This window comes from Charadrius vociferus, unplaced genomic scaffold, assembly GCF_000708025.1.
Source record: "Charadrius vociferus isolate BGI_N301 unplaced genomic scaffold, ASM70802v2 scaffold139, whole genome shotgun sequence".
Classification (NCBI taxonomy): Eukaryota; Metazoa; Chordata; class Aves; order Charadriiformes; family Charadriidae; genus Charadrius; species Charadrius vociferus.
This window is the reverse complement of record NW_009650169.1, coordinates 1,214,794-1,236,339: the sequence shown is the minus strand read 5'-3', so window position 1 is coordinate 1,236,339 and position 21,546 is coordinate 1,214,794. Positions and strand designations below refer to the sequence as shown.

The 21,546-nt window shown below is 50.8% G+C and overlaps 1 protein-coding gene across 17 annotated transcripts in view; it reads left to right on the top strand.

Annotated features, from left to right (window-relative positions):
• Positions 1-10,070: 10,070 nt before the first annotated feature.
• SLC8A1 (solute carrier family 8 (sodium/calcium exchanger), member 1) overlaps positions 10,071-21,546 on the top strand; it is a 107,622-nt gene continuing 96,146 nt past the window's right edge. For all 17 annotated transcript variants that reach the window (XM_009892492.1, XM_009892504.1, XM_009892494.1 and 14 more), the window contains exon 1: positions 10,071-11,869. In XM_009892492.1, coding sequence (XP_009890794.1) covers positions 10,071-11,869 — 1,799 coding nt within the window. The remainder of the gene's footprint in view (positions 11,870-21,546) is intronic.

Here is a 21,546-nt window from a genome sequence, read left to right as displayed (position 1 = left end):
TCTTCATGCCTGGCGTCCCTGGAATGCCAACACCGAGGAGCACACTTTTAAGCTGGTGAAACTTTGCTTGCTTCTCTCTCCTCCACTTTCAGTGAGCTTTTCGTGATGTTTTGACTGTGAATTACTCCTCAGACTAAAATATTCACCATCCTGCAGCTACCCAGGCTGCCCCTAGTTTGCTCTCTTGGCACTGCTGTACCGGGGACGACACGAACTTGGCTCATGCCCTTGCTTTTGGGACCTCGCATGATGCCATATAGGCACAGCCATTTCTCTGCCTGTTTGGGCAGTGTCCTGATCTGCTCAGGGCTGTCAGGGTTGCAATTTTCTGGTGTCGCATCTAGGACAGAATTTAGTTTTCTGCTGTATTTTCGGGGGGGGATATAGTCCTGCTGACTTACTGGGGAAAACCCACTGTTCTCCAGCATCCTAATGAAACTCAGATCCTATAATAAAGCCCAGCATCTCTCAAGGGAGGAGCATCTGGACAGCCAACCAACAGGTTGGTTGTAGACACCACAAATGGCACGCGATGCGGGCTCTGCTTGCGAGCTCCCTGCGAGCTCAGGGTGCCACGATCTGCACGTGCTCCCGGCTCACAGACATCAGTGCAAATCCCGGCTGCAGCCGGGTCTGCTGCAAGGTGCTCAGGGTGCTGTGCCGCCGGGCTGCTGACACCCAACATGGGCTGAGCTCACTGCCCCGTCTTTCCCTTGCCAAGGGTGTGAGTGGTATCTCCCCAGCTGTTTTCAGGAAGCTTGTAGGAACTTGGCTTTCTCCGCTATCTCAATCCCTCTGGCGATTTTTGCTGCAATTTGGGAGAGGGTGGGGGGTGGGGGAGAGCGATGTGAACAGACAGACAGACATGGAAACTGTGATTTCATGTGCCTGGCTTCCGAAGGAAACCTGGCTGCAAATAGAAGTGAGATTCGCTGCAGCAAAGAGCTCCTGGGGAGGCAGAGAAGGTGGGGGAGAGCGGGGAGGAGGGAGGAGGTGGTTGACCCCGCTTTTGAGATAGGCAACCAAAGGCCCAGCACATGCCTGGGCTTGGACTCCCTTTCCTGAGATCTGGTGGTCTAAAAATTGGGTATCTGCTCGGCACTCCCTCTAGAGTCAGCGGTCCGAGAGATGTACCTCTCTGGACAGGGACTCCCCTGGAAGGTACTACCACCCTTGGCCAGCCAGGGCTAGGCACCTCCCTGATGGATGGAGTGTGCCAGGGTGGACCTCCAGCCCAAACTAACCTGCCCACCTCCCGTTTAGGACCCTGTCCGAATCGCCCAGCTCCACAACCTCTGTTCGCCTCTGCATTTTTTTCCACACACCTTCCCAGGGACGTCTCCCACCCCTTCATCCCTGGATGGACACGGGAAGCTGGGGCTGGGGATTTGTCTCTTGTGCTCCTTCCTCCCGCAGAGCCCAGGAGAGCATACCGCCGCACCGGGGACCCACCCACAGCTACAAAAATGGGCCCAGAGGGAAGAGAGGACACAGGCAGGCAGAGAGGAAAGCAACACGCCTGCTAATTCTGCTCTCCTGGCCCCTGTGGGGCATCTCTGGGCAGATGCTTCCTCCCCAGGCTGCCCAGGAGCCTCAGGTTTATTCTCCTGACGCTCACGGGAGGTGCTCGTCCCATTTTACAGTGGGAGAGGCAAGAGCGCAGGGGGGTGAAGGGCTGCCCTGAGGTCGCAGAGGGAGTCTGTCGGCAAGGCAGCCTCTGAAGCTGGCTGGCGGAGACCAGGCAGAGGGACTGTGCTTAAAGCAGCGAGGGAGATCCGCAGGCAGAGGAAGGCATTAGCAGCTCAGGAGGAATAATGGAGAAGAGCCTGATGCCGCTCGATAAAGAAGAGACCAAAACCAGGTGGTAGGGATAGAGAAATGGTCTGGAGACAGCAGCAAGTAGGAGGGGAGATGTAAAATAAAATAAATTATAAAAATATGATAAAAATACAACCCCAAAAGAAATGCAATATTTCTCCCTTGCTTCGTGTTTCCCGGCATTTTGCTTGCTGAGATCTTGAATCATGGGGGAAAGGGACGACTTGCCACTTGGTCCCCACGCGTTAAAAAGCAAGGCTGGAATCTCCCTGACAAACGCTTCCAAGATCAGTCTCTACAGGCTGCCCCCAAATTCGTCCAATCTGGCTGAAATTGTATATCGGTGATGTTTTATTTTCTCTTATTTATCTGTTTATTTTGGAAAGTTGCTGGGGAGATTGTGGGAGGAGATTGGATGCCTCATTGAAGAGATAGGATACTTGGAAAAATCAGTTGAAGACTGATAATTGTTCTAACTTTTTAATGTCCTTTACAGAAAACAGGGTGGCCTGATGTGTGTTTTACTTGATTGGCTTCACGGAGGGCTTGTGCCTCTGACTATATTTGGAAAGGTTTTGATGTTTTGTTGGTTTTGTTTTTTGGTTTTTGGTTTTTTTTTTTCCTTGTACTGATGCAATCAGGATGCTGATGGCCTGGAAATCATTTTCCTGATGTGGAGATCTGGAGGGGCATGGGCAGGGGATGCCAACAAGGCTGCGCCTGTTTTTGGAGTGGCAGAGCTGGGCGGAAGGCAGAAGGAGCCGGGCAGAGCCGGAGCCGGGCTGCCAGCCAAGGGTTTTCCAAGCTGTGTTTAAAGAGCCGTCACGCCGCGCAGCCCTGAGCGGCAACACGGTATTTGGACACGGTGGCTTTCCTCCACAGGCGCGGGTGCACAGCCAGCGCAGCGGCAGGGTCCTTCTCCTGCTTTGATGGGTAAAAATCACAGCTGGCGGGAGCTGCTTCTTACCAAAGCTGTCCCACGGGTCAGCGTCACGAGCAGAAGCGAAGCCGGTGGAGCTGCCTAGACAAATCCCCAATCGCCCTGTCCCTTGCAGGGCCGCTGGCATCCCTTTTGTGTCCCTTGGCTGTAGAAAGGTAGACCTCGGCTCTTGGCTGGTTTACTGATTGATGGTCAGAGATCAGACAATTTGTTTGGGCTTTTTCTTGTTGGTTTTTTTTTTTTTCCTTTTCCTATAGCCATGTCTTTTCCCAGTAGAGGCTTTGCTGGAGCCGCCCCGCTGTGAAGCGGATTGCTGCTTTCAATGAGGCGCAGGTGTAGAGGCTTCAGCAGGGCCGGGAAGGGTCGGGAGGAGAGGACAGAGGTGTGCTGGCCCTGCGGAGATGGGGGGAATGGAAGGGAAGGATGCCATCCAGCGATGGATGGGTGTTGCTCACAGGGGACCCTGAAGTGAAGAGAAACTGGGGGAGGGGTGCTGTGACTTCGGGTCTGACCTCGGGGTCAGAGCATAGGGCGCACCACTTGAAACAGCCATTCACTTGTTGGGTAGGGGAGCCTGTCCTCTCGCTTGCGGCCTTTTTTGGGGGGGTTGCTGTCTTTTCCCCAGGGATGCTGGCAGGGGAGTGAGTAGCTGGCTTGTTTTGAGACTCTGTTTCCCTAGCTTCTGGGCTGGCTGTGCCATCCCATGGCTAGTAGCTGCTGCTTTGTCAAAGTTTTTGGCCCCTCTGGCTGAAGAGAGACCATCTTTCTCCTGCCCTGGGCACCAGCAAAGGGGGGTTTTGAGATGCCTTTGGCTAGGAAAAGCCTCTCTCTGTCTAGCCCTGACTATGGGGTGGGGAAGGGCTGGCTGGGATTCCCCATGGTGTTGCGACACAAAGGAGGTGATTCTGCCCCTCTACTTCACTCTGGTGAGACCCCACCTGGAGTACTGCATCCAGCTCTGGAGTCCCCAACATAAGGACATGGACGTGTTGGAGCGTGTCCAGAGGAGGGCCACAAGGATGATCCGAGGGCTGGAGCACCTCTCCTACGAGGAGAGGCTGAGAGAGTTGGGGCTGTTCAGCCTGGAGAAAAGGAGGGTCCAAGGAGATCTTATGGTGGCCTTCCAGTACCTAAAGGGGCTACAGCAGAGCTGGGGAGGGACTTTTTACTAGGGCCTGTAGTGACAGGATGAGGGGGAATGGCTTTAAACTGGAAGAGGGCAGGTTTAGATTAAACATTAGGAAGAAATTTTTTACTTTGAGGGTTGTAAGGCACTGGAACGGGTTGCCTAGAGAAGCTGTTGAGGCCCCATCCCTGGAGGTGTTCAAGGCCAGGCTGGACGTGGCCTTGGGCAATCTGGTCTAGAGGGAGGTGTCCCTGCCTATGGCAGGGGGGTTGGAACTCGATGATCTTCAAGGTCCTTTCCAACCTAAACCATTCTATGATGACACGCTCCTGCGTTGTATCCCCACAGCACGTGGGAAAGCAGCCACGTGAAGAGCAGACTTCCCACTTTCCCCACCACCAGCCAGCAACCAGTCACCCTGTGGGGAGAGGGTGCTGCTCCCACCGCCCGCACACCAGTGACACGGCCATGGGGACAACCTCTGCCGTACAAGCTGGCGGTACATTCACAGTAATGATGTTTATCGCAAAGCTGATGTCGCGGTGGGGTGGGCACCATCGCATCCGGTGGTCGCTGTCATGGTGTGAACGCTGCTGTGTTACGTTACAGCTGCTGCGTACAGGTTTTCTGTCAGACGCTGGGGGAAAAGAAATCCCTATGGAAGGTGTCTCTCTTTGTGTGGCCCCTTGTTCCTTGTGAGCCCAGGCCATTTCCTTCCTTGCCCAATCATTCTTCTGTAATGAAAGTGTTGGGGCTGGCAGTGTTTTTTCAGTACTCCAAAAAATAATGGTGCTCATTGCAGATGGTCATAAACCTGTGTGTAATCCAAAAGCAGAGGAAAATAACAGGAAGGGTCGTACAGCGGGTATTTCAAGGGCGAAGTGCCCAAACGGAGATGGGACTTTTGGGAGGTTGCTGGAGCATTGCTGCCAGCGAAAGGTCAGAGCAGAGTCTAAAAGGCTGTTTTCTCCCCATCTGGCAGTTCCTGAGCTGGGGGGCTAGAGCACGAGCTGGCAGCAGGAGCTTTCTCCGATCAATTTGTAAAACCTAGAGCTCCCATGCCCAGCAGGGAAGCAAATACCTCTGCAACCTTCCTAGCCCTGCTGTGGGCCACAGCTTCCCTCCTGGTGTTGCGCACCACCAAGGGTTGGAATAAAGGCTGGACCAACATCCATTGGCCGGGAGCTGCATCTAAATTGAGTATGTCTCTAAGGGACCATGCAGTCTCTCCACAACCGTGCAAAACCAGCTGCTAGAGCCCCATGGGAGTTTGTCCACAAAGGGAAGGGTCACAGCTGCGACTTTGAGAGCCCCAGTTGGGATCTGGCTCTGCCGGTTAGAATCATGGAATGGTTTAGGTTGGAAGGCACCTTGAAGATCACCTAGTCCCAACCCCCCTGCCATGGGCAGGGACACCTCCCACCAGACCAGGTTGCTCCAAGCCCCGTCCAACCTGGCCTTGAACACCTCCAGGGATGGGGCAGCCACAGCTTCTCCGGGCAACCTGCGCCAGGGGCTCACCACCCTCACAGTGAAACATTCCTTCCTGATATCTAATCTAAATCTCCCCTCCTCCAGTTTGAAGCCATTCCCCCTCATCCCATCACTACATGCCCTTGTAAAAAGGCCCTCTCCAGCCTCCTTGTAGGCACCCTTCAGACACTGGAAGGGGCTATAAGATCTCCCCATAGCCTTCTCTTCTCCAGGCTGAACAACCCCAACTCGCTCAACCTGTCCTCATGGGAGAGGTGCTCCAGCCCTTGGATCATCCTCACGGCCCTCCTCTGGACCCGCTCCAGCTCTACCTGCAAGCTCTCAGGCAGCCGGTCCCAGGGAGCCCCAGGACAGCTTTGTTCCCTCAGTGGTGAAAAGGGCTCTGGGTGCTGCCCCTGGGCACGGGGCAGTGCTTATGGGCAGGGCTGTGCTGGTTTGGTGCACTGTGCACGTAGGGTGAGTGCCGAGCCCAAGAGCAGCTTGCCCTCCCCCTGCCTAGTGGTACTGTGATAAATCTGACAGGAGAGGCATTGGGGGAGCAATGGTGAGGGAGCGAGCACCGCAGCAGGCGGGGTTTGTCGGGGCCGCTAACCTGGCAGGCTGTGAATCAGCTACCGCGTTTGCTTTTATTGTTGATGGCCGGGATGGGAAATGCAATTGAGACACCTTAATGAAAAGCTAACAAAGTTGGGTTCGGAGGGAGGGCTGGCGTTCTGGTAGCCTTGCTTCTCGTTAGAGAATAGTATGAATGATTGGTCTGGGAATATTCCTCGCGCCGCACCGGCAGCAGTATGCTGACCATGGGCCGGGACCCCGTGCAAACGCAGAGTAAGAGGGTCTCTGGGGACCACGCTGTTTATTTTGGATTGTGCAAATAAAGAAATGCTGTTAATTTTATAGCAGCTTCTTCTCAGAAGATATTTGGCATGCCAGGCTCTGATTGTGTGTGTGTGTAACCAGCACGGTGCAGCCAAGCATTTTCTAGCCCTCCCTAATTTCTGAGTCGTGTTAATAAGGCTCATAGTGAAGTGGTTCAAGTAGGAAAGCCTGTGAGGGTGCGTGAATCTTGCTTGATGGCTGCACCCCAAAATGCCAGAGAAATGTCCAACATGGAGCTGGGGATGCTACTGCCGCATGAAGAAGGCTTGTGGCATATGGCCAAGGCTGTTGGGTATTTCTTCCAAAGCCTTCCTTCACCCATCTGAACTCTCCAGAAAAGTTCCACGTTCCTTATCTCCTGCCGTCTGAGGGAAGAATGGTTTTTGTACATGGAGAGCTGGATGGGAAGGCCGGAAAGATGGATTGCTCAGATGCAAGCCTCTAGGCCTTTTTTCCTCCTGTTTAATGTAATACAGGACTTGATCTAAAAAAAAAAAAAAAAAAAAAAAGCCAAAACCAACAAACCAAAACCAACTTATATTAGAATGTCTGAAAGGGAAGAACATGGCAAATAAAGTTCAAGTGACTTATTAATCTGATTTAGTGGTTGTCTTTTTTCTGGCTGAGACTTCCAGTGCTCGAATCCTTTTAAGACTGTAGAGTTGGTCCAAAGTGTGATGGGACTCTCCTATTCTTTATGACCTAAATCAGTGACCCAAAGCGTAATATTTTCTCTAGAACCATCTGTTTCCTCTTCTTGCCAAGGGGATTTCACAATGCCTGGTTGCTCTGAATAATTGTACATGTGCAAGGATATGACTTGCCACAGGGAGAAAATTAACTGAATAAGGGCAGGTGGACGCTCTTGAGTTTTCTGTTGAAACTACTACCCTTTAGAAAGAGAGGGTGAAGAAGCATGCAGCTGAGTAATATTTTGTGCCCACACTAAATTTTTTTTAAGCCTACATATTTCTTTAAAAAAACCCAAAACTACAATTAGGAGCTATCTGGGATAAGCTGAGCAGATACCAAGTCAGCCTGTGTTTTGACAGCCCCTTTATCAAACGTCTCGGAGATCTGGTTTGGAGCAGTGTGAAACACAGGACTACAGATGTTGGGTGACTAATTCATGCTTCGGCTAAACTTCAATGACCATGAACGCACATCTGTTTCGACTTAGCTATCCACCAAATGGCCTGCAACAAGGTACTTTGCATTACAAACATCATGTTTTCAATTTTTTACTTCAGATTTGTGAGCGGTGGCTACAGCCTGCGCTCTGGGAAGCAGAAGGTACCCAGGGATTGTGACCAGGGGAGCAATGTTCAGGGCTTCTGACTCTGGCAGTAAGAGCTTTTTGTAGCATTAGCAGGATTCCCAAGGCAAACAACTCCTTTCTTTTAAATCTGTCTTCATACAAGAGACTTGCTTTTTCTTGTTCACCTTATCTGCGCTTATCACCCAGCTCTCTGACTTACTCACTTCCTGCTCTGTGTATCTTTTTCTTTTCTTAATTAGAAAATTGGGAGGAGGGAGGGGAGGCAGACCAACAGTTCCTGGCGAGGAAATGCCATTTGTATAAAACTGCCTTGATAAATTCTCAGTAGTATTCCTCCAGCCCAATAATCCTACTACAGCATCCTTAAATAAAAGCAAAAGGAGGAGAGGGCTTTGATCCATCATTACAATGTCTCTTTGTGAAGTTGATCCCATAACATGGGCGTGGGATGGTACCCATTGCTTTCTCTGGCCAGTTCTTCACCTGCGCGCAGCCCTGTCCCTGCATAACATGCCCTAATCACCCTAAAGAGGGGTGATTTCTGTGTCACAGGGGGCAAGGAGACGGGTGGTGGTGACCAGGTGGTTGGTGTGGTGTGTTCCTCTTTTGAAGGGTCAACGCTTCTCCCTAGGAACGCCTGCCTGGCTGTACTTTTGCGGCCAGCAACACAGCACGCATGGCTGGAGAGCCAGTCTGGTCTCCGTCTGTGCTGTGGAACAAGCCCTTTTTCAGGAGGAAGACGGAAGGTGTGCTTTAGCCATCCCACTTGGGTCACGCTGGCCATGAGCGGGCCCCAGGTGAGAGCTGGGATGCTGTGGCTGCATGCAGCCTTTAGCGTGGATGGGTCAGTCTGCGTCTCCCAGTGCATCCAGCTGGGCAGCTGTGTTTGGTGGAGACCGGGCAGATGGCAAATGGTAGAGTGAGACCTGCCAGGCGTTGCGGAGGCTGGGCTTTGGCAGGCACTGACCGATCTCCTGCTTGTGTCCCATCTCTGATACAGGCCTGGGAATACCACCCTTCTCTTAGAATCAGAGAATCATGGAATCATAGGATGGTTTAGGTGGGAAAGGACCTTAAAGCTCATCCAGTTCCAACCCCCCTGCACTGGGTAGGGACACCTCCCACCAGCCCAGGTTGCTCCAAGCCCCGTCCAACCTGGCCTTGAACACCTCCAGGCATGGGTCCTCCACAGCTTCCCTGGGCAATTTGTTCCAGTAGTTGAAATCCTTCATAGCTGGGCTCTTTTTTTTTTTTCTTTTTCCCTTTCTGGGTGGTACTGTTTTTATGAGCAAAACCAGTTCAGCCTTTTGTATTCTTCAGCAAGGTAAAGGTATTGATGTACTCATTTTCCTCTCTTCATAGAAATGTTTTTAAGTACCGTGTGATTAAATTAACTTGTAATGGAGAAGCATAGTATGGCAAAGGCTCTTCTTGAGGAGAAAATACAGCTTTAATAACTAGGAATCTGGCTTTTATTGGCTGGTAAAATTAAGAACGTAACACTGAGCATGCTCAGGTTTTCGCACTAAGCATCTCTGTGTACTTAAAGGCATCTGTTCTGTTGGTTTATGCACTGTTAACTAACTGCAAACCTCTTTAACAGCTCCTCTCCACTGCTGGAAAATCCTGAGGCAGGACAAGGGCAAGTACTGCTGTCATGCCTGATGACTGATGTTGTAAATGGAGTGAGAAAGGCCCTTGAAGGGGAAGCCGTCAAAGCTGACCTAGTGGGAAGGGAGCGCAGGGACAGGTTTCCTCTCGAAGCATGCCAAGAGAGCCAGGCTCGGATGCATATGGGGCTCTTTCCAGTTTCATGAAGGTGCAAAGTGATGCGCCGTGGAGGGAATGGCTCCAAAATCATTAATTAAAGACTGCCCTTCTGGTGCACCTTATGACCAAGTTGCTGTTAAGAATAAGGTTTTGCCAGGGCTTGAGCTCACTTCGTGCAGCTTTCAGATGGGGAGTAGATGCTTGGGAGGACTTTCAGCAAGAAAAGGCTGTGAAATACATAGTTTACAGTGATTAAAAATGGCAAGTATAAAAATATTTTTCAAAAATGATCAGGGGACAGGAGATTTCCCTGTCCTCTCCTGCTTTCGCCCTGAACTCCCGTGAGTGAGTGCACTGTAATTTTGGAATGGGAAACACTTCTGCCAGCTGTAAGCAGAATGATGGGCTTTAACTAGAGGAGAAACAAGAAAGTGCAGTTGAACAAATAGGCTTTCTGCAAAGAGAAAGAAAGTGGCATTAAACATTATAGTAGCTAAAGGTAGGTGCTAACCCACTGGTAGCATCTGAATCCGTCCTCGTTCAGGTAACTGAACTACATGGAAAACTGCAGCAGTCATAACGCAAATGAGTTCATTAGATGGGTCATCTTGAGTAACAGGGTAACTTGATTATGTGTTTGGGAAAGATGGGAAATAAACAGGGTGTAGAGGAAAATCCATTATCTCTGGCTGGCCTCACTTAATGCATCTTCATTTTGTCTCTGCAGCTTGAGGACGTTTGGAACCTGTTCGGTGGAAGCGACCATGTCGCGAGCAACTCACCCACCCACCTTCCCAGTGAGCTTCCAACTCCTCGGCGTTGTGCTGGTGTTGCTCTTCCATGTAGACGGCATACATGCGGAGAGCCCCAGCGAGTTGCCTGTGAACGACACCGAGGAGTGCACTGGCTCATACATCTGCAAAAAGGGTGTGATTCTACCAATATGGGAACCCCAAGACCCCTCATTTGGTGACAAAATCGCTCGGGCAACAGTGTATTTTGTAGCCATGGTGTACATGTTCCTGGGAGTATCTATCATAGCTGACCGCTTCATGTCCTCCATCGAAGTCATTACATCCCAAGAGCGGGAAATAACCATCAAGAAGCCCAATGGCGAGACCAGCAAAACCACAGTGAGGATCTGGAATGAGACCGTTTCCAACCTCACACTGATGGCCTTGGGCTCATCTGCCCCTGAGATCCTCCTGTCTGTTATTGAAGTGTGTGGCCATGGCTTCACAGCAGGGGACTTGGGGCCAAGCACAATTGTGGGGAGTGCTGCGTTTAACATGTTTGTCATCATTGCGATCTGTGTTTACGTTGTTCCAGACGGAGAGATAAGGAAGATCAAGCACTTGCGAGTGTTTTTTGTTACAGCGGCCTGGAGCATCTTTGCCTACACTTGGCTTTACATTATTTTATCCGTATCTTCTCCTGGGATTGTGGAGGTTTGGGAGGGCTTGCTCACCTTCTTCTTCTTCCCCATCTGTGTGGTGTTTGCCTGGATAGCTGACAGGAGGCTTTTATTTTATAAGTACGTCTACAAGAAATACCGAGCTGGCAAGCAGAGAGGCATGATCATTGAGCACGAGGGTGACCGGCCCTCCTCCAAAGCTGATATCGAGATGGATGGCAAAGTTGCTAATTCTCATGTGGAGAACTTTTTGGATGGGACGTTGGTGTTGGAGGTGGATGAGAAAGACCAGGATGATGAGGAAGCCAGGAGGGAAATGGCTCGGATCCTGAAGGAGCTGAAACAAAAGCACCCCGACAAGGAAATTGAACAGCTTATAGAGTTGGCCAACTACCAGGTCCTGAGCCAGCAGCAGAAGAGCAGGGCCTTTTACCGCATTCAGGCCACTCGGCTCATGACGGGAGCAGGCAACATCTTGAAGAGACATGCTGCAGACCAGGCCCGCAAAGCTGTCAGCATGCATGAGGTCAACAGTGAGGTGGCAGAAAATGACCCCATCAGCAAGCTCTACTTTGAGCAGGGTACCTACCAGTGTCTGGAGAACTGTGGCACTGTCGCCCTGACCATCATTCGCCGGGGAGGGGACTTGACCAACACAGTGTACGTTGACTTCCGGACAGAGGATGGGACGGCTAATGCTGGCTCTGACTATGAGTTCACTGAAGGGACAGTGGTCTTCAAGCCTGGAGAGACCCAGAAGGAAATCCGTGTTGGCATAATCGACGATGACATATTTGAGGAGGATGAGAACTTCCTGGTCCATCTCAGCAACGTCCGCGTGAGCACTGATGCCTCAGATGAGGGCATTCTTGAGGCCAGTCGTGTCTCAACACTTGCTTGCCTGGGATCACCATCTACTGCCACCGTCACCATCTTTGACGATGACCATGCAGGCATCTTCACCTTTGAGGAGCCAGTAACGCATGTCAGTGAAAGTGTGGGGACCATGGAAGTCAAAGTGTTGCGAACCTCTGGTGCACGAGGAAATGTTATTGTGCCCTACAAAACCATTGAAGGCTCAGCCAAAGGTGGAGGAGAGGACTTTGAAGACACCTGCGGGGAGCTGGAATTCCAGAACGATGAGATAGTGTAAGTGAAGGTTTTATTTGTTACTTACAGCCTCTGGTTCTCCTGAAATTAAACGCACATGGCGCCCAGAGCCTGGACACTGGAGGTGGTTGGGTGCCAGCACGTTGCAGTAAGCCATGAATGGCCTTATGTGCTTTGGGGAGCCTGAAATACCGCGTTCCTGCCTTGCTAACGGTCCAGAGAGTGATGCCTGCTCAGGGGCACTCCACCCTTCCAGCAGCAGGGAGGTGGGACTGGTTTGTGAGCACAGCCTTCCGCACCCTACCCATGCGCTGAGCAGATCCCTGTAGCCTCGGCTCTACAGTGAACAGTTCTCTGCAGAGAACAAAACCGAGCTGGCTGTTACCGCTCGGTCGTAAGGACCTGTCTTGTGAAGGGCCTGAACTGAGTGTATGAATTGCGGTGCCTACTTCCCCTTGCCTGGTGAGGGTCGGGTCATCTGGGACTGGGCCACAGCCTGTTCCACTGTTCAGGGCTTTGGTGAAGGTCACTGCATCTCTTCCTCTTCAGAAGGCTGCAGGCCTGGGTCATTGTCCAATGCATGTCCTGAAAAAGTACTGTCATGCAGAGAAGCCTCATAGGTAGGATGCAACTGCAGTCACAGTTGCCTGCTTGCAAATAAAAGAGGCTGAAAGCTGTTGGAGGCTACTCCGGAGTGTTGCTAGGTGGATGGTGGAAAAATTATTAGTGCTGTAGCCTTGTTTATTACATTATGTGGAGAATATAAATTAGCCCAGTAAATCACGGTAGAAAACATCTGTCCTTGGGTATGTCACGGAGACATTTCCTTGCCTAGTTGGGGCTCAGGGAGGAGCAAAGGTTGGGAGTTGCGTTGTTCCAGTCTCAGGCTATTCCTACAGTGGAGGCTGTGTCTGTAGGTCAGTCCCTGCCAACAGTAGACTCTGTATCACAAAACCACTGTGTAGAACTTGGAGTAGTCACTGATGAAGGGCACTGATGTGTTACGGGAGAGCTAAATGTTGGCTTGGGTGTTGGGTATCATAAAACTGGTCTCTTAGGAGCTGAGACAGACCCATGATGAGTGCTGGGAGTGGGCCTTATGTTCTGTTACTTGTATCTGCTCTGTGTGCACAGGGACACTGTGCAAAGCAAATGGGGGAATCATAAAACTACTCTAAGTAGGGGGGAAAAAAAAGTCGTTTGTCGTTCTCAGGCAGGGTATTACACAAGTTAGCGTTTTGACTTCTCAGGAAAAACTGAGCAAGAACTTCTCATCTCTAGCAATCTGGAGGCCAGAACATGCATTTTGCTCACACAAGGGTCAAGAGCACACAATATGACATTGTTCCTGGCTCCTGAATGATAACTTTAGTAGAGAGGAGTGCAGTTATTTGATTATTTATTTATTTATTTTCATTTTGGGAGAAGCAGGGAGCTGTCTGCAGAGATGCAATGAACTAGGCTATAAGGATATCCCCTGAAGGCTCTTTACTTTTTATCCAGGTCACTCAGCACTAGCAAAACTGGGCTACTGGCAGGAAGACTTTGACGTTTGATCTCAGTTCCCCTGGGAAGTGACATGTTTACATGGCAGGCCAAACACACGGCTGCAGGCTCTACGACTGCACTCAGAGGGCCTCGGGCTTCCCCCGTGTCTTGGATCCATCACTCTGGCCAGGACCTCTGTGCTGTCCTCCATCAAAGATAGGTAGTGCCACCTGTGTCGGCACTGCCCGTTGGTGCTCGGTCTGTGATGTGGGGTTTTGCAGTGAAAGCGGTACTTTCTCCCCGGTGTTGCGCCGGCGCCCGCTTGCGCTGTGCCTCTGCTGGTGGCCTTTCCTCCACTGCTGACTTTTGCCAACAGCCCAGTAACCAAGGGGTGTGCTGGAAATGGGCTGACCGCATCCTGCCGGAGCTGCTGCTTGGCCTCCCCGGGGGCCATGCTGGTGTGCCCTCCCCACGGCGGCAAGCCTCCTCCTTCCTTTTCTTACTGGATCTCAGCATGTGCACAGAAAGCAAGAAACGGGGGAAAAGAGCTTTCTTAGAAACACAAGTGTGGGTTTTTTTTCTGTGCAGATGTCAGGGCATTGCTGTCCTGTCTCTATTGCCTTTAAACTATCTTTCCTGGGAATCACAGGGAGGGACAGGACATGGGAAGCACCACTTTAGGAGTTCGCAGCCCAGTACAGGTAGGGCCTGGGGAACGGGGTGGGAGGAGGTGGCCACTGCAGGGCCATATGTTGACCAGGGGGCTTGCTCCATTCAGGTGGGAGAGGACATGCACATACCCTATTTTTCTGGGAGAAAGATGAAACTGATTGTACAAATTGCAATCTACTCATGTGCCTGAATGGCAGCAGGTAGTCATCTAAAACTTAGCTGCTACAGTCCACATTCAGGTGTCGGATGATACCATATGACTTGCAGAAGATTTCCTGCAAGTCCGTGTTTGCCTGGGCACGACTTTAGGACAGCCCTGCAGCACAAAGGTGGTGTGGTCCTGAAGCTGAGGTGCTGCTTAGAGGCATCCTCCCTTGGAAGAATTTCCTCTAACGGGAATAGAGAAGATGTGCTAGCACAATATGTGGATTATAGAGCCTGTTCGCTGTGTCGTTGCTCATTCGTGCTGCGCTTCAGCTAAATCACAGCTGCGTAGAATGGTGCGATCCCCCAGCACGTTTGATTCAATAAAGTTCTAAAACTTCAGATTTTCCCATGGTCTGGTGGCTGAGAGGTGGCTTTGCTGCCCTTTCTAAAGGTTGTCAGTGCCTCTTCAGTTCTGCCATTCTAGGCTGTATCAATCAGCTTGATAAAATTGAGTACAGTGTGTTTTTCTGGGGAACGAACAACAAACATAGGGCAGTGCAGGGGGACACAAGGATGAAAGAAAACTGTATACAAGCCTCTATTTTTAGAGGGCTGGCTTGCTGGTAAGTCCCAGTAAAATTAGAAAGCACTGGGAGGGCCCTGATCTTCTGGAGAAGACCTTCCTCTGGTTCCCAAAAGGCCCAATTACGTAACATGTTGTTTGTTTGCAGTGTCCGGAGAGACTTTCCCATTTTGCAATCTGTTGATGTCCCCTTTCCCAGAGCACACAAAATAGCTGTGTAACTGCTGAAGCTATGCCACTCCTATGCATTTGATCAAACATCTCATTCCGATGCTACGAAAAGAGGTGTACAATGGACAAGATGTTGGTCCTCCTATGGAACATTTTATCCCAGCACTGCCTGGTAGCCTTGTGGAGTGATGCTTTTCTGCTCCTTGCTCCTGAAGCACAGCTTGTGTGTTCAATGAGTGCATGTTGACAAGTGAAAGAAACAGCATTTAAATGTATTTTGCAAAAGGGTTAGCTGGGTTTGCACAACAGATTGTCCCAAGCTGTGTGGGAAAGCTAAAGACGTCTGACTTGGGTCTCAGCAAGGTCAGTCTTAGTGATGCTGCATGGTTACCTGGGGCTCTGAGGCATCGGTGTAGGACAGGGTGCTGTGATTTAAATTGTAAGAGAGAGCCTTCCCTCTGGGACCATCCTCAACAGGGTGACTCCAGGTGCACCTCCATTAATGATTAAAGCTTTCTTGATAAGAATATGGAGAAGATGTGTAGTTGCAGGCTCTTCCTGCCCACCCATCTACCACAGCTACTGTGACCATAGAAGAGGTCACTGGTTCATCTAGCCACTGTATTTTTATCTCCTGACCGAATGCCGAATAATTCAAAGGAAGTCCAGCCTCCTATCTTAGAGGAGGAAGCAATCCTTCTCCCAAATGGTGGCATCTCTTCTCTTTGCTGTCTCAAAACATCAGGAGGGGCACCTCTTCCAGATGGGACTGCGAAGCTATATGAAAACTGTGTCTTCTTTCATGTTCAAAAAAATTGCAGTTTTTCTAGAGATAACACTGCGACTAGAGATCTATTGCAATCTGCATTCCAGATGTCTGCACCGACATCCCCCCCAAAGGAAAAGTTGTTACTGCATTAGTAAGTCAGTGAGGAAGGCGGTACACGCAATTGTATGAATAACCAACTAAATCGGTATTTCACCTATGCACCTACACCTGTAAATGCATGGAGAATCTTATGTCAATAGATCTTGCTGTCCGTAATATGTAGTTTAGCTGTTTTTATAAAAAGGCGTCTACTGCAGGTTTAGGAAGTGACACTCTTGGCCTATTGAATTTGACTTGTCCAAGCCAGCTTTGGCATTTCTCTGGCAGCATAAATCTGGGAGCCAAATGCTACAGTGACACAGACATCAGCTAAATCCTCTGATTTTTTAGGGAAACTGTCCCCAGAGACCACATAGCCTCCCTCCCAAGAGCCATTTAAAAATGTCAATGTCAATAAATACAGATTGTGGCAGGGGGGAACCAAGTGGTACTGCTTTTTTAAGTCTCCCTTTTCTTTTCCACAAGAAGTTGGGTGAGGTATTTCTAAAGAAATCTTGACTCAGCCCTGGGACCTCTCGAGCTCAGTTTTGCGTCTGTGGCCTGCAGCCTCAGGGGGGGAAAAAAAACCAACCCTCCAGCAGGGTCAGGCAGTTGGAGGTAGTTGAAGAGGAGAGAGTCTTCTGGTGTGGCGGAGAGACTGCTGTCAACCGGGCCGAAGGTGAAGCAAACATACATTCCCCTTTTTACCCTTCATCGTTGAACACACGATCTTTGCCCCTCCTGCTTTGTTTGCGTGGGTGAGTGCGCATCCCCTCCCTCTCCAGCCCTGGCTTGCGCAGAGTTAATGTCCAGAGGCATGGGGTGAGGTATCAAAATCAACCCCAAACAAAGATTAAACACTTACTTGGCCTGTTTCCAGCGCCCAGCTTGCGTTTTAGAGCGTGTTTTCCCCTCGACGCTGGCAGTCTCGCCTGGCCCAGCTGGACTTGCAGGCAGCTCAACTACGGCCACCAGGATCTAGGTCTTGGGTCCTTGGCAGGAGCACCTAGTGCCCTGGGTCCACCTTCTGGGAGGTAGCCCCGGCCATGGCCCACAGCAGGGAGCCGAGCACATCTGTCACACCAGGCTGGGGCACGGCATGGGGGCCTGTTTCCATTTCCAGGGGACTTCTGTGGAGGAGAAGTTCCCTGGGGCTGAAACATATCATTGCTTTGGGTCCTGAAGCCCAAAAGCTGGTCGTCCTCTCCTCAAGAGGGAAGATGTAAGAGGGTGAGCTGTCTTTTCTTTTTTTCCTCTTCATTCACACTATGTTTAGACTTTCCCAAACACTCCTAAGACGTTAGCCTTAAAATCTCCCAGATGTGCATCTCTCATAAACTGCTGTGCTCTTGACTTGGTGGCACCAGACAACCCCCACAATTCTGTTAGGAGACAGCAAGGAAGTAAGGCCACATGGTGTTTGCAGACCTTCCCCTGCCTGCAGGTGCTTGCTGTTGTTCTGCGCACACAGACACGGACATGGTGTGAAAAAAAATCATCCCCAAGTGCCTCGTCAGGTCCCAAGCCTGCGAAACGCTTACTTGTGACTGTGTCTCTAAGCGTCTTACGGCTTGATGTGGTCCTCTCCTCTCCAGAGCAAGGCCAGTGTGTGTGCTTCCATGGCATGTGATCGTGGTGGTGTGGGACAGGTCCTGCTTGTAGCTTGCCTGGGGAGGGTGAGTACGGGATGCAGCCTGTGCCGTTTGCCCAAATAAGTCGTGAAATCTAGGAACTTGATTTGATGATGTCCCCTGTGGAAGGGATTAGGCAGCGAGGTTGTGTTATTGGATGAAGCAAGTTCTGCCATCGCATCACTAGGGGGAATGGCAGGGGGGGAAAGGGTGAGGACAAGAGCGGTTAGCTCTCACTGAACAACTGACACAGTTTTTGTCCTTGAAAAACCAATGTTTCCTTATTTGTAATGAGCTGTTGTTGGCAATTTACTGCTGCCAGCTGCATCTCTGTGGTTGATTAAGGGAGCTTGGATCTTAAATATGTAATAACTCTCTGAAAGCCATCGAGAGGCAGTTATTAGCTTCATCAGGGCCTGTGTACACATCCGCTGTGCTCCTTTATGAAAAGGCTACCTATTAAATGCATTGTAGTAATTTATAAAACACAGGATCTAGGCTTGTTTTAAGAAATTAAAGCAGCAACCCTAGCGAAGCTCGTTGGCATTGGAAGGGTTGTCTTGGAGTGAAGGGCTGCTTTTCAGCTCCTTGCTGGGGAGATGAAAGTGGGGGGACAGGAGAAGGTCTGTCCCCCTTTGGTGGCTCTCTGCCATCCCTGCCGTGTGCTGGAGCACTGCTGGCAGCAGCATTAGCACCAGCTGTGACATGCAGGCCTCGTCAAAAGAGCAGGGATCCATCCCCCTCTCCTTCTTGCGCCCGCGGGATCCTGTACCATGGCAAATCCTTGAGCGGGGAAGAGGTAAATAGCTGGTGTCGCCATGCCCTTGGCAGGCAGGTCTACTGGAGGAGATGCACTGTCTACCACGTCTGGGTCTGCCTGCTGTGTGTCCCTACTGGCTTTGCTCACACCGGGGACAAAACCGCATGGTCCCAAGCAAGGACACACACATTGCTGTCCTGCAAGGGGGAAGACACCCATGCTGTCCCCTTGTCTCTGCTCCTTCCCCTGTTCTCCAGCACCACAGGATAACTGTGTGAGCTCAACCTTCACCGTCTGGTCTTGCTGAACCACCTGTATTTTTACAGTACTCAGATGATGAGCTTTGATTAAAGGTTAGTCTTTCACAGCCACGGTGTTTGTGATGGCCGGGGTGCGTGGCCTAGCTGTGCTGGTACTAGTGGGGATGTTCTCTGTTCTGCAGTCTTGCGCATGGTTGGAGTTAAGATCAGCCCTCTCCAAGTCATAAATGCCATTTAGCCCGAGGACATCTTGGGAGATATCAAAAAATCTGCTAATAATGTTTCTGACACTGACATTGGAGGCGTTGCAGTGGTTTCCAAGAATGGCAATGCTGAATCCTGGGTGACAACAAATAATAGCGGCATTCTCTGTTTTAAAAATATCCTAGCGTAAGAGAGAAAATATTCCCACTGCTGTGCAAGTAGAGGGTGACCAGCATGTGCCTCCTCCATCCAGTCCCTATATGGTTCCATTTCCATAGTGTCTGGACTCCTTCCTACACAATCAAAGTAACAATAAAACGTGTCTGGCAATGAGGAACAAAGCAATAACGAAGAATGGGGTTACGGACCAGATCCCCATGAACTGGGTGCGGGAAAGAGAGCGATGGAGCTGATGGCATACGCCTGCCCCATCAGAGCAAAGTCCTTTCCAGGGGAAGGTCCTCTGAGTGCAGATGCTCTTAGATGGCTGAGGACAGGGATGGAGATGGGCTAAGTGGAGTCCAGCGCAGAGATAATACCTTTGGATTTTTTCTAGAGGTGGTTTAAATTTTACAGCATTGATGTTCAGGAAGCTTCTTCGCTCTTTGGAGTGCTTCAGTGGTTCCCCTGGTTATTTGCTCCTGTGTTATTTGCTCATGGTGCGCGGTAGTCACACACTGTGCTATTTTGGGGTCATGAAATGCAGCTCTAAATTAACCACAGGCCCAGTACGCCCTGAGGAGAGCCTTGTCCCAGAGGCCAGATGCACTGTCACCAGGTGACAAAGCTGTTGTCTTGCTGGCTGGGACGTAAGAAGGACATGAAGTTTCTTGCTGGGTCCAGAAAAAAAAAAAAAAAAAAAACAAACAAAAACAAACACCAGAAGGATTGATTTGCTCCGAGTTCTTTTCCAAACTCTGTTGCTTGCTTCCAGGAGAACAAAATAGTTATACATGGGGCCTTTGCAAAGAGTTTGGAGTAGTTAGAGCGCTCATCAGCCCCTCAAACTGCCCGGGCAGCCTCTCCGCTTCGCAGTGCTGATGGCTCTCTTTCCCCTGCCTCTTCTCCCCGGTGCTCCCCCTCCCGTCCCTGCCCGTTCTTCTGGCCTTGGCTCTGCCCTCCCCTCAGCCAAGACCTTACCCGGGCGCTCCTCTCGGCATGGCTGTGGCAGATGATTTCTCCTGGCATGCCTTCAGATATGGGCAAGAAACAGGGCTGTCTGGAGACGGCGGACACTGTGCTCTGAGGGGCTGTGCGTCCTCGTCCGCAGCCCTTCTTTCCCTCTCGGCAACTCCGTCCTGCAGCCCTGGCTCTGCTGTCCTAACCCTGCACAGCTCTCACATGAACATGCAAACCTGTCACAGCATATACGAGGCAGAAAAAAGGTTTGTTCTGCAGGGAGACTGGAATAAATAGAGCTGGGATGAGCAGGGGAGAGACACGCTGGTTTCATTGAGAATGGGAGGTTGACCTGCAACGAAGCCTGTTGCTTTGGCTCGAGCAGGCGGGGAGGAGGTTTTACCTGGCACCAGAGTCTGCACAGGGCTTTGTACTTGCTTAGTTCAGTAGATTTGCATTTGTACTTTAGGTTTGGTTATTGCAATGTATGTTCCTCCTTAGAATCATAGAATCACAGGATAGTTAGAGTTAGAGGGGACCCTGAAGATCAACTTGTTCCAACTCCCCTGCCATGGGCAGAGACACCTCCCACCAGACCAGGTTGCTCCAAGCCCCATCCAACCTGGTCTTGAACACCTCCAGGGATGGGGCAGCCACAGCTTCTCTGGGCAACCTGGGCCAGTGTCTCACCACCCTCAAAGGAAAGAATTTCTTCCTAATATCTAATCTAAAGCTCCCCTCTTCTGGTTTAAAACCATTCCCCCTCATCCTATCGCTCCCCTCCTTGATCCAGAGTCCCTCCCCAGCTCTCCTGTAGCCGCTTTAGGCACTGGAAGGGGCTCTAAGGTCTCCCCGGAGCCTTCTCTTCTCCAGGCTGACCACCCCCAACTCTCAGCCGGTCCTCCCAGCCGAGGGGCTCCAGCCCTTGGAGCACCTCCATGGCCTCCTCTGGACGCTCTCCAACAGCTCCATGCCTTTTCTGTGCTGAGGGTTTCCGAGCTGGATGCAGTGCTCCAGAAGAATCATACAAAAACCTGAAAGTGGGTCAGTTTAGAAGGGAGGGTTCTAAGAGCAGCGTGGGAGTGTTGGGTCAGAGTCAGGCCGAGCATGAACTGGATGAGAATTAGAGGGGAAGGAGGTGTCCTGTCCATGCCTCAGCAGTGCAGAGGGAGAAGGGAAAGGGAGGTGAACAACAGATTCCACCAAGAAGCAGATCCCTCTGTAGACCTGTGTGTTCATGAGGCCAACAGGTGTAGGACAGAGGTGGTGTCCTCATACCCAGCGAGCATACTGAAATCTAGCCTCATGCTGTTAGGGGAATGCCTGAGGGCTCTTGGAGCTGCTAGCAGGCCCCCTGGAAGGTTTCCTGGGCAGTAGGGCAGATGTGCAGGCAAGCTTCAGGCAAGCTTCAAAAGCAGCTCAGCCAGATTAGGTCTGCTTCTGTACCTAAAAGAGCCTAGAATAAATCAACAGTTATTTGTAAGTACCTCGGAGATAACGAGGAGACGAGTAACAGCCAGATTTGTCAAGAACAAATCTTATCAAGCCAACCTAATTTCCTTTTATGCCAGCCTTTTTGCGGAAGGGAGAAGCAGCGGTTGTCATATCACCTGGCTTCAGAAGGGCGTTTCATGTTGCCTTCTTCAGTACCATTGTAAGGAAGCACCGGCTAAATGGGTCAGTGGGCTGATGGGGTCAAACCCGTCTGGAGGGAGAAGCGTGGCACCAGATGGGGATGAAAAGGTGTTCAGCGGATGCTTATTGGGCGTGGAAAAGAGAGATTTGGTGTTTAAACTTGCAGATAGGAAGAGCG